The 13,229-nt window shown below is 32.9% G+C and overlaps 1 protein-coding gene across 1 annotated transcript in view; it reads right to left on the bottom strand.

The window, feature by feature from the left end:
* LOC107441908 (uncharacterized) overlaps positions 1 to 13,229 on the bottom strand; it is a 208,420-nt gene that overhangs the window by 139,717 nt on the left and 55,474 nt on the right. Inside the window, exons 24-28 of the mRNA XM_071181726.1 lie at positions 12,252 to 12,385; positions 10,140 to 10,267; positions 8,532 to 8,738; positions 5,198 to 5,766; positions 1,608 to 1,738 (exon numbers count right to left, since the gene is read on the bottom strand). Of these exons, the coding sequence (XP_071037827.1) occupies positions 1,608 to 1,738; positions 5,198 to 5,766; positions 8,532 to 8,738; positions 10,140 to 10,267; positions 12,252 to 12,385 (1,169 nt within the window). The remainder of the gene's footprint in view (positions 1 to 1,607; positions 1,739 to 5,197; positions 5,767 to 8,531; positions 8,739 to 10,139; positions 10,268 to 12,251; positions 12,386 to 13,229) is intronic.

Consider the following 13,229-nt stretch of genomic DNA (forward strand, 5'->3'; position numbering starts at 1 on the left):
TGGCTAGATTCTTATGAGTTTTTATAATCATGATGAGAGATCCATTTGCTTTAAAAATTTCTACTTTGGTTCGCTACCACTAGAAAGAATTATTTTCAAAATCTTCATAAGTTGGAGGGTATGGAAATTGTATACCTTATAATTCAAGTTTTTTTTCAACTATTATTAAACAAAATAATGAAAAATAATAGTTACTAAAATATTTTTTGCATGGAATTAACTTTAGAAAAACGAATTTTATAATTGTCTGTAAAATTATTCAATTCGCTTAAAAAGTTCTTGAGATATGGCTAAATACGGGAAAAGACAAATTAACATTAAGGGTACCAAACTTTATTCCGCTCTCCTGATTAAACTATTGGGACCATATTTTCCAGATTGCAGCTGCCCTATATATTTTTGGGGATAGAAATCTGAATTCACCGCAAATAAAGGTATGTAAGAATTCAGAAAAAGTAAGTTTTTCTGGCTGATTTAGTAAACTGAAATATAGTCTGCAATAATTAGTTTGCATATTTGAAAGTACCCCCTGAAACCATTAAGACGTTCTAGAAGTTATTAAGGACTTATTATTTAACGTTCTTTAGATCAAAAGTTACTTAGGGTGGTCGTTTTTTCTTTGCAGTGTAAGTTTATAAAGAACGTGTTTTGATATGCATTTGCCTTCTCTTTTGAAAGTTACGCTTAAGGCAAAACGTAATTCTTAAGAACATATCCCATAACGAACATATTATCGCCTTCCTCGTACAAATCCTTTCTTAGTAGTAAGCAGGAAGAGGGGGGTGGGGCTCAGTATTATCTTGGGGGAATTTGAAAAAAATCCTGGTTAGGAATATATATATATATATATATATATATTAATTAAATTACATAAAACTGTAGCTAGTCGAGAGAAGATCATTGCAGATTTGAAATCAGATATGTGAAATTATCTAAGTTCGTTTCAAAAATTTCCTGCAATTGGATCTACTGCAAAAAGTTTTCCTTACGTAATTCATGCGTTTTAAAATATATTATTGAATTTAGAATCTTATTTTATGTTTCGTATTATCGGGTAAATATCTAACCCGTAAAATCTTGAAAGAAGATCGGACTTAAAGCTGTAACGGAAATGCCATTTTTTCTCCTACACTGAGAGAATCTTTTTCTAGTGGTAGCAAAATTAGTATTTCATTGGTGATTCTTCCTTTTATTAAGGATCCCGCACAAATTCTATAGATATTAATTTTCTGTCAAATTCATTTCAGATTTCATATGTTGTAGTTCAATACCTTCTTATCAAATGTTGTAATTGACACAAAGCCCGAAAACTGATAGTTTCCGGGATACGAACCCTCAAACTTAAATAGTAATTCTCAATTCTGTAATACCTGACCTGAGCATTAACGATTCAGCACGTATTGGCAGTCATATCGGATTTAGCGCATGTTATAGCTAATTTTTGTTTAAAGAATCCAAAAAATTTAATTTATCTAGTAAAATGTTGATAGTTGTTCACTTTTTCTTTAACCTTTTGTACTTTTTGTTAGAAATTTTAACAAAAATGAAAAGAAATTATTCCACAGCAGAGAATTACTTTTTTCAAACATTTAGTTATCATTTATTACCTGTTTCAAGGATAAACGATGAAAATTCTTGTAATAATTCAGGCGCAGAACTACCCAGAATGACACCTGAAAGATCTTCATTCGTCAAACTGTTCACCATGCTGAACGCCTTTTTTATTGCTGTCATGATCCTGCAAAATAATAATAAAAATTTGCATGAATAATCAATATTGGTCGTCCCGCAGTAGACTGATAGTTAAGACACGGTTCCCGGCAGATCACCGAAGTCAAGCATCACTGGCTGCTGTCAGTGCGCGGGTGGGTGACCCCTTGGATCAGTCTGCGTAGGGATCGAGGGTGTAAGGTGTTAGTCCTCGTTAAACTGTTCTACCGTAAGGTGCTCCTCGACTTTACATGCAGGTCATTGGGCTACCGAAGCGGAGGTGCCATCCCCTCTGCAGAGGATGAAAATTGTGATGGCATGTCTTCGGATGATCATCCAGTATGTTTCCAAGACCGTCGCCAATAGCCCATTGTGCAGCTCTAGTGCAACGTAAATGAACTACAACTATAACTACCAAATGTTTTTTTGTCAGATCGGAATTTAAAAAAAGGAAAGTTTTCGCAATTATTTTATTGCATATATAAAATATTAAAAAAAAAACTATCTTCGAAATGTACATTTTTTAAAATTGCAAAACACGGGAAAATTTTACTGATAAATGGTATGAAATAATACATTAAAATAACAAGAAAGGGGGAACTTATGAAGAAATACTAAACTGATTAAAATAAAGCCCGAAACAGTTACGCTATTTTCAATAAATTCTGGAAAAACGAAAATATAAAAAAGTAAATAGAAAATATAATTTTCCATAATAATGTTAAATCTGTCCTACTACATGTATCAGAGACATGGTATTGCGATAAAAAAATAACATGAAAAAATAATTCAGGTACTTATTAACAACTGTTTAAGAAGAATCTTTCGTCTCAAGTGGTTTTATAAAACTTGTAATGCAGAAATTTTCAGAAAAGCAAAACAGAAACCGATTGATCTGGAAACTAAAAAGCTTAAATAGAAATGGATGGGTTTTTTCCGCATAAAGTTGAAAAATGTAAAGTAAAACAACATTTTTATTGGAACCCTCAGGGCAATAGAAAAAGAGGAAGACTTAAAAATACTTGGTGCAGGGCGATTGTGAGCGATTTAAAAACAATAGGAAAAGCATAGATAGAGGCAAAATATCTGGCCACCAATAGAGTGAAATGAAAAGCTATGATAGAAGCCTTATGTTCCGATTCAGAGTGAAGTGGAATACGTTTGTATTTATTACATTATAAAAACACGAAATTTTCCAGTTCGTTTTGTATACACAGACAACATTTTTATTCACATTTTATTCCGAATTATTTTGTAGTATTTATAGGAGTGTAACTTTCATAGTTATATTTGAGCTTAAACTAACTGGATATTTTTTCTGCAATCTATAACTTCTGTTTTAAAAAGTTTAAGCTTTAAATGGTGTGTTAATAAATTAAAGCTATTTATCTTACTTTTGCTTGTCATGAAAATAAACTGCGTTGTATCTAGATTCATATTTGGATGACGTAACTGTCCTGTAATACTGTTATAAGCTTTGGAAGCGACTATCGCATCAATATCAGACAACAAATATAGCAATGATTTAAAAACTGCTTATATAGTACATGCCTCGTTGTTGTACATGTTTACTACAAAATTTTGAAGCCGTAAAAATTTACACAGACGGTAGTGGACTCGGAAACCTAGCTGGTAGCGGCGTCTTCTTTGAAAAATATGGGCAAAATTACTCCATCTGTCTCCATAATCCTGATTTCGCTTCAGTCTTTCGAAGTGAATTAATCGCAATTGAACAGGGCATCGATGCTATAATCAACGAGAGTGACTTTGGAGATCTTTGGATCCTGTCGGACAGTCGCAGCTCCCTTCAACACCTACATAACTGGACTAAAGTTGGAGACAAAACAAGCATCTCCATCCTTCTTAAACTTAAACTTATTTCAAAGCACCACGACGTTCATCTTCAGTGGATACCATCCCACGTTGACATCTTTGGAAATGAACAAGCGGATTGCTTGACCAAGGAGGGCTGTAGTCATTTAACATCTTCGTCCTCAGCCCTTACCTTTTCAGAGTATCAGTCCAAAATCAAAAGCCATCTATCAAAAAAGTGGAGGACCCCCCCCCCTCTCATCATTGGTATGCGGCCAAGGAACCGGGCTCTTAACTTGTTCATATAGGTGATAGAGCATCTCAAACAGCCATTTCCAGACTGGCAAGAGGACACACGAATAGTCTCTCGTACCTTAAAGGAAGAAAGACTTATGCAGTCTGCTCTAAATGTGTAGCCCAGCAGGCCTCAGCTGAACATATCCTCGACTGCTTGTGCCTTTCCAAGGAGGACATATATGCTTTTCCACTTCTTGTAATCGACGTTTTGAGGGTTAACAACCTACTGGATCTTGTCTGTCTTCGTCAGACAATTAGAGGATAAGAGACAACAACAATAACTACAAAATTTATGTTCATACGTAGAATCAAGTCTCTGCTATTGGCATCTATAATTTAGCTTTGAAGATGCACTGAATATAAATATTTATGTTTGCAGACTTATTAACTCTTTACCGATGGCTAGAGGTTTAATAGGTTAAGCACGTCCGTAAATCCTTTCTGATTCCGGTTCTGTTTTGGTTTAGGCAGTTGGAAGAGAATATTTGTGCTTTTCGCATGACCGCTTTCTCGTGTTATTTGATAGATTTAATGTTAATGAAATATTTTGTTTTCATAACATTAACGTTAAATTATAATTATCATAGTTAATCGACCAATAGCTCATTAAAGTGTAATCGGCCGGCACTGGCAGGAAGCCGAATAAATAGGCGTCGGTCAGTGAAGAGTTAAAAAATATTTTTTAACTGGACTATCTTGTGTTGTTTTTGTGAAAGAAATTTAACAATTAAATACTTACGTTGCCATTTAAAAATAAATAAATAAAAAACCATCATAATAAAAGGATGCTAGGTTGAGCCTTTCACTACTCCACTAAAGTTCTGTAGTGGGTTTGAACAACGCCTCTTATTAATGAGAGCCTCCACACGGTTTCTTAAAGGTACTCCGATCAGACCACTGTGAAGATAAACTAAGTTACGAAGGAGTCATTTAAGAAAAAATCTAGTAAAAATGAGAAATTGGTAGCAAATATATGTCTAAAAATTTGTTTAATTTATGAATATTATTGGTTTGTCTAATTTACTTGTCAACCACTACAGATTCAATTCTGAAATATATATGACAAATTTCTCTCAATAACTTTTAAAATAGAATTTGGGTTTATGCGCACAACTGGTTTACTTTTTAAATAATCTGCTCAGACTACTTTTAAAATACCGTGTTGTGGCTTTCAGATGTAAGAGGTGATGGTTTGAATCAAACAGTAACCCTGAATGTAACTTTGTGAAGTCCTTCTCCAACTTGCCTTATCTTTTCTTCAAATTGACATAAACTTATAAGCCGTATTTATAATGAACACCAAAGTTCACATATGTATGGATAAAAATAATAAATAAATAAAGGTAATATACATTTGCGTTATGTGATGCAATCATACCTTCTTCTGGATTTGGTTACATATTCATTTGAGTGTTCACCGTAATTAGAATCTGAAGAAATATCCCCATTTTCCATTGAATCTGCCGATAAGTCCAAATCAAATATCGCGTCCAGGATGGACCGGATTGGGGACATTCTCAACAAGGCACTTCCGATTTCTTGCACCGCTGATCCGTAATCGATTTCTTTTCCTCTTACTCTCGGCAGAACTCGCTTTTCTGTTTCATCAACTAGCTTGTAAGAAAAAGAGGGTTCACTCATGGAACACAGTTCGCGGTACAGAATTGCTTCCTTTTCTGGAGGGAAAAAGCTCTGCAGATTGCTTGGGACACTCTGTGTTGACATGGTGCAGAATCCGTAGAAGAGCTTATTGGAGAGAATATAGAGTATGACTGATGGGTCTTGTGCATAGGTTTGAACATCCATGGCCATCTTTTGCCATTTTTCTAACGGGGGTAAGAGAGACAAATCGGCTCTTTTAGCAGTGGATAAGTCCATAAGTAATGTCACAGTTTCAAGAATGTTGTTATTCATGTCTTCCCAAGAAATTTCGTCAGTACTGCTTGCCTGAAAAGGAAATGCAATAATTTAATTACTCCTAAACGTAAATTTCGCTTAACAGTTCTGAGCATACACAACATTGCACTGAGCATGCTAAGCAGTTCAAAAGTTTTTACGGGGTAAAAAATTTCATTAGTGAAAAAGTGATTTGGATTCTACAAAATACAAGAATAATTAATAGATATCATAAGTACTACCTTTAAATTATGCAAACTATAAATCAAAAAAATTAAGATTTATATTCAATGGACTTCAATTTATTATAGACAATATATATTTAAAGGAAGATTCATATTCAATCGATTCATATTTTAATGTAATTGTATAAAGTGATGTACTTACTCTGTGTATGGAGCTCTAAAAGAAAATCAGCAATTGCAGAATTATTTCAATTCAAATAATCAATTATTAAAAATCAAACAATTTGAAATATCTAATTGTTGTTTTTTTTTTTTTAAAAAAAGAAAACTAAAAACTACAAAGCTTTTGCCAATTTAGTTTAAATTTCATTTTTATTCCTAATTTACCCGCATCTTTTTTGGGTAAAACAGTTCCATGCGTATGTTATATAAATGTTATTAAGTTAAGGTAGTCGCGGATATTACTACTCTATCCGAAATAAGTGTGAAATAGTAATGTTTTTTTTTTCTTCACTTTTCCGGAAAATCTGCAATTCTAGCTTTGTTATTGCTAGCTGCAATGAGAGGCTGTATAGTACTCTAAGTTCTAAATCAGTAGTGACAGATTTACGAGGAGTAGTGTGAAAATAAATAGTAAACAAAATTACGAGCAGTAGTGACAAAATTACGAGGAATAGTGACAAAATTTCGAGCGGTAGAGACAAAATTAATAATGACAAATTTGCGGAGTAGTAACGGAATATGTAGTGACAAAATTATGAAGAGTAGTGAGAAGACAACGAGATGTAGCGATAAAATTACGAGAAGTAGTGATAAGATGACGAGAAGTAAAGACAAAATAATTAGCGACAAAATTACGACGAGTAAATTTATCTTTTTATTTTCGAGGTTACTATGATTTTTATGGTCAAGAGAAAATATATCCATACTCCATTGAAAGCTAATAAAAGTCCATTGCGGTATAGAATTTAAGTAATCATCAGCGACTGCACATAGTTTCGCTTTATTTCGTCGTCAACTTGTACAAATATGCTTTCAAAACAATGTAAAAGCTTTTAAAAGTTTAATACGCCAGTTATAAATTTAATTTGTGCTACTTTTTACGATATAAATCATAGAATTGTTAAAAATAAGCTTATAGTTTCGTAGCCTTTCTGGAATCCTAGACTTGGTGAGATTTTTCAATAAATAAGAGAACATTTGTTCTTGAAAAACCAACAACTATATGACGTTGCAAGAGCATTGGATTTGATTGGACCTCTAAAAATGGCGCATCTCACGCTGACATGCTCTTAATAAATCAAGGGTGAGATAAAGAATTTTTACTTTAGTTTCGCTGTATTAGAAAATCGTCTGCAAAAAACAATATTTACTATTCTTTAATTGCGAACCGAAAGACATACACTTGCTACGATTTTTAGATAAGATTTTTATTACTTGTTAATAACTTTTATTATTTTTAATAAGTAATTTTATAAGTTTTTCTCCATCAGGGTAAGTAAAAGATATTTAACTGTATTTCAAGAAACGATACAAATAATCTCTACTTACGAGTTCTCCCAAAAGCAGCTGAAAATAAATTTTCCTTTATTTAAATTCTAAGTATTAATTTAAAAATGCATTAGGAAAGAGCTAATAAATAATAAAGTAAATGCTCATTCTAAAAAATTGCTAGTTTTATATTTTACTGTATAACTGGCGTTGAAAAGTCAACCCGATTTTTCGGGTTTGCGACAGCTAATTTCCAACTCCGCAGTCTTGTAATTTTAAACCTAATACAGAAAACAAGGGAACTCCTGTATCGAGTATTGGGAGAAATTTAGCCTTCGTGGAGGACCCTTCGATGAAACTAAACCACATTTGCGTTACATGGAAATGAACACCTCCCACGGTTAGCCTGACGGCAAGGGAACTCTAACCCATGATCCGTCTACCACTGAGGATAATTTTACGTCGACACTGTGGTCGGTGCAAGCCGGGTGTGGGATTCGTAAGACCAGCCATAGCCGGGATTCCAACCCGGTTCACCTCATTGGAAGGCGAACGCTCTATTCCTTAAGTTACCACACCTCAAATTGGCTAGTTGGAAAAAAAACGAATAATAGTACTTGTGTAGATTAAAAATGTTACCTGCAACGTATACAATAGAAGAATTCTATGGAATGTGAGCATTTTAAATAATACTTTATATCTTTCTTAATTTGACGGTTTATTATTTGTCATTCCATAGAATAGCTAGGGAACTTGTGAATTGTTTAATCTTTTCATTCTACATAGTGCCTAGATATTCTATAGTAAACTAGATTTCTTGCTGTTCTGGAAACATGAGCAAAAATTAGTAACCTGCAAACACTTTCACATCTTTACTTACCTAACATTTGAAAACTGTAACTGAAAGCTTAAACTTTAAATTGATCTCTAAATAATTCAGTATGAGTATAATGAGAAATATTAAAGGCGTATTTTAGAAATGACCTCAACTATTTAAAATTGAATGTCAAGATATTTAACTAAATTGCAATCATTTAAAAATAAGAACACAAAAATAAGAATTTTAACAGCTTTGAAAAGCTGACAATTAACTTTTTAATTAAACTCTAATTTTTAATTAAAAATTATTAAAAATCTTACTTCAAAGACAATCTCTTGAATATCGGGATCTTGAAATATTTCTTCAAATAAATCGTAATATTCATGATGGCACAAAGCTTCGCTAAGCTTTGCAAATTCATCTTCATTCAAGGCAGGATTATACAAATACTTAGTAAGAGATGAATCACATAACTCAGACATGATAATCGATATGTTCTTTTTACTTTTTTCCACCAAATCCAAAAGCTAAAAGAAGTTGCAAAAAAATTCCGTTAATAAATTTTAAATATTTATTAACCCTTGTTTAACATTAGGTAATTTTTTTTCATTTAAAATAGCGGTTCCCAATTTTTTACGGCTACGGAACCCCGAATAACGATGAGAAGGTTGATTATTTAAAGTTCCGTAGCCGAAAAAAATTGGGATCATAAAACAGGAATTATTTATAAATACGGCGGAACCCAGACTTTATAAATAAAGATCATTAAAGTAATAGTGACGTTATAACCTACGAAAGACCATAAATAATGGTCATTTGGCAAACATACTATTTATTTATTAAAGAATTTAATTATTTCATTTTGTTTTGGAAAGCTCAATAGGAAAATACCAACGCAACATTTTATAAATGCTCGTTCTTTTTAAAACTTGTTCAATATTTTGTTAGTAGAAATATTATGTTTTCTTTTAAAAAATGCCATTTATATTTCATTGGCATTTCACTTGAAATAATTTCTTAAGAGCATTCGAAAGAATTATGAATTATAAGTTGCATTTTAATACAATCAGAGTTCTCGAAACTCATCATTGGCTGGCTATCGAAAGTATTAACTTGTGAAACCCCTTTAACTCTTTCACGGAACCCTAGGGTTCTGCTGGTCTAACATACTACCAATTTTCACCAGTTTTGCGAGGTCTGAATAGTACGTTGATGTTTTATTTTCTCCAAAGATTAAATGGTATTACTCCTCTATTAAATAAAAATTATTAAAAAAAATCATTTTTAAAATAATTTAAGAACATCCTTAAGCTGAACGCACGCGTTTGACTTAAATGAACAGAATAGAACACGTTTTTAGTTCGTAAATTGAGAGTCTAATTATTAAGTACAGAGTAACTCAGATTACAATTTAGTTATCTAAGGTTAATTTGAATCTTTCAGCATAATAAAAAGAACTAATTAAAATCTGATATATTAAATAAAAACTAATTGTTTTAAAGTCAAAATAATATATAGAGAAATATCAATGTTTTTTTTTAAAAAATCGCGCCGACGATGTTTATAAATTCATTCCAACGATATATCCTTAGTTCGATAGTACTGAGTGCGCGATAATTATCAAATGCTATAACATCGTGATTATTACTGAGAAAAATAAATATTGAATACCAGGTAGGTCACAGTCTGAAAGAAATTTAAAAAATTGTGACACAAATTTCACGAAGTTGTAGCAAATTATAATAGTTTTAATTTTATTTTATTAATACAAATGCTTAATTTAAAATACTTTTTAAAAGGTAAGAATTAGTTAATTTACCAGTTTTTTAAAGTTTAAATTTATCATCTCCTTCTTAGTATTCTTCAATTTATTTTTGCTTTAATTTCGTAGAGAAGTTGTGGTACGTTTAAAAAACTTTATTTTTTACCTTTCCCGGAGCTAAAGATGTCCAGAAAAATGTGGAAGCAACTTCTGGCAAGAGTGGAAGGAAACTTTTGACAACTTCTTGAGTCAAAGGGGAGTCAGGGAGAACATTTTCTATTCTAACCATGGGCACTGAAATATTGACAAACGTTTTAGGCTTTAAAACGCAGCAATGCACAAAACAAAATTATATTTATAGTGGTAAGAAAGAAAATAACTGTAACTCGCGCGTGTCGAAGAGGTTAAGAGCTTAATCCCTTGACACACGAAGACGTCTGGGAGACGTCATTTGTTTCTTATGTCAAAACAATAATTCTCAGACATAAATGCGAACTTGCCCCTGATAGCAAATAAATATTTTAAAGAGGTAGTTTATCAATTATGATTCTCGGTTTAATAAATTTAATTTAGTAGGTTTATATCCACCACTATTTTTGAATAATTCATATGCTTATATAATTCACTTTTGTTAGATATTGATCTCTCCGATTAAGTTTGCACATATTTCAAATTGTGGTTACTTTATTATAATGTTACCACATTGTTACATAAATCAAAATGTTTTATTCACTGTATATAAGTTTCATGACGAATGGGGTAAGGGCCGCTGCGCGGCCTAGGCACCCAGTTTTGTTTAAATAACTGAAATAAAGAATACTGACCGTTTCTTTAAAATGTTAGTGAAGTGTCCGGAGCAGTTGGCATCTCTGTCAACAGTCCGTAGCGAGTCGTTGTTAACCGTGCAATCAATAAAAGATCATTTCTATATCAGGAAATGTTTAACACGTTGAGCGCCGCATCAGTCATCGGTGGCTGACTCTGGACTTTCCATTTAGGCCACGTCAGCCGCCGGTGGCTGACACTGAAATTACATTTAGACCGAGTCAACCACCGGTGGCTGACACTGATATTACATTTAGGCTGCGTCAACTACCGGTGGCTGACAGAGAAATTACATTTAGGCTGTGTCAACCACCGGTGGCTGACACTGAAATTACATTTAGGCTGCGTCTGCCACAGCTTGCTGACACTGACCTTTCACATAGGCCGCGNCTTGGAAAAGAAGCAGTTTTATATATATGCCAGAATTATAAAAGAAATCTTGATAGTTACAGATATTTCATTTTTTTCGAAAAAAATGCTGGAATGAAATGTTTTACGTACCAGGTTTTTCCCTTTTCCGTCTTGCTATATAAGGGCTTTCACCCATGCATCCACAGAAGCTATTGCGGTTGTATTTCTGGCTTTTAGGTCATCAATGTTCGACACGATGCTCCTGTAAACATTGTCCTTTACAAATCCCCAAAGAAAAAAGTCTAGCGACGTCATATCAGGTGATCTGGGTGGCCAAGGAATTGGACCTCCTAGCCCAATCCATCTTCCTGGAAAATGGTCATTCAAAGAACGACGAACGAAAACTTCGTATTTCCACTACTAGAAGAGCTTCAGCCACATATCTTTTTGCAACAAGATGGTGCACCGCCTCATTGGAGTATCATCGTTCGTAGTTTTACAAGGATTTATAAAGGACAATGTTTACAGGAGGATCGTGTCGAACATTGATGACCTAAGAACCAGAATTACAACCGCAATAGCCTCTGTGGATGCCGACATACTTGCCGCTACCTGGCGTGAAATTGACTATCGACTTGATATTCTCCGTGTGACGAAGGGGGCACACGTGGAAGTTCATTGACAAGGGTCATGAAACTTTTTGAGTCTATCTAACCATTTATGTTATTAATTTTAACTTATCTTTAATATTTTATAAATTATTAAACATCAAATGAGTCTGGGAAACACCCTGTATTTTAAAGCGGTAGTTTATCAATTGTGATTCTTGGTGTAATAAATTTAATTCAGTAGGTTTTTATCCACCACTATTTTTAAATAATTCATAGGCTTATATAATTCACCTTCGTTATAGGAAGTGATTCGATTCTTTTATGTCCAATGAAAGTGTCCGGAGCGGTTGGCATCTCTGTCAACATTCCGTTGCGAGTCGGTGTAAACAGTGCAATCAAAAATCATTTCTATATCAAGAAATGTTTAATGATATATCAAGCGGTTAAGATGAAAATTAGAATTGAGTATTCCTAGAATTTTAAGTACGTACTTATTGCAGACTGAGCAGCATCCGACACTCTGTTCTTTATTAAACTGGTCAATGAAGTTAAGACATGGAAAACTGGTCTTAACTTCTGGCTTTTTCCATCAACTGATTCTAAGAATTGTAAACTTGATACTAAACTAAAATAAAATAAACCAATAAGTGAAATTTTTGACACACACTGTAATACTAATTCAGCTAAATTATATGTTCAGTAGAAATAAAATAGGCTAATTATAAGTTAAACAGAATCAAATTTATTTTGCAGTAAAAACAGCCTTAAAAAATGAGATACATGATTTGTACTGAAATAAAAGCACTCTTATGAAAACTATATTCATTGAAGTAGGTTTTTTAATGATAGCAATTTAATATATTCCTAATAACAGTATTTACTGAAGTGAATTTTTAAAATTCACTCCAGTGAATACTAAGTGTCTCCCCTTCTCTGCTACGTAGGGAGTGGTAGGAAGAAGGCTATAATAAATTTCAGTTTATGATGCGATACGTTAAGGTTAAATGTTTTTGTCCTCAGTGTTAGTTTTAAAGAAGCAGACAAGTGTGAGTGCATGTTTATAAACGTATGCGTTCGTTATAAGCTTGTACATTCAGAAAAAAAACTAAACTTAAAATATTATTTCGAAAAACATCTGTAGATTTTCGAACAAAACCAATTTCAGTTTTTAAATCCCCTACCCAAATTAGGTTAGATCAAGTATTTGTATAAATGCAACAAAACATTTGTTCCCCAGTGAATTTATCAAAGTGCAGTGAAAAGTATTTGATAAAGTAAAAGTAATGTGCAAAAAAAGTGCAGTAAAATTAATTGATATGGAGCAATCAATAACATTCACATCAGTGTCCCTTTAATTAAGAAACACTACTCAAAAGACAAGAAAACTTTCAAAAGTCAAGTGTCTATCAAAGTCGTCTTCGTCGAATGTTCTTCGAGTCTCACATTTGAGAGGAAAACCACGAACTTAT

This window comes from Parasteatoda tepidariorum, chromosome 6, assembly GCF_043381705.1.
Source record: "Parasteatoda tepidariorum isolate YZ-2023 chromosome 6, CAS_Ptep_4.0, whole genome shotgun sequence".
NCBI classification, from domain to species: Eukaryota; Metazoa; Arthropoda; class Arachnida; order Araneae; family Theridiidae; genus Parasteatoda; species Parasteatoda tepidariorum.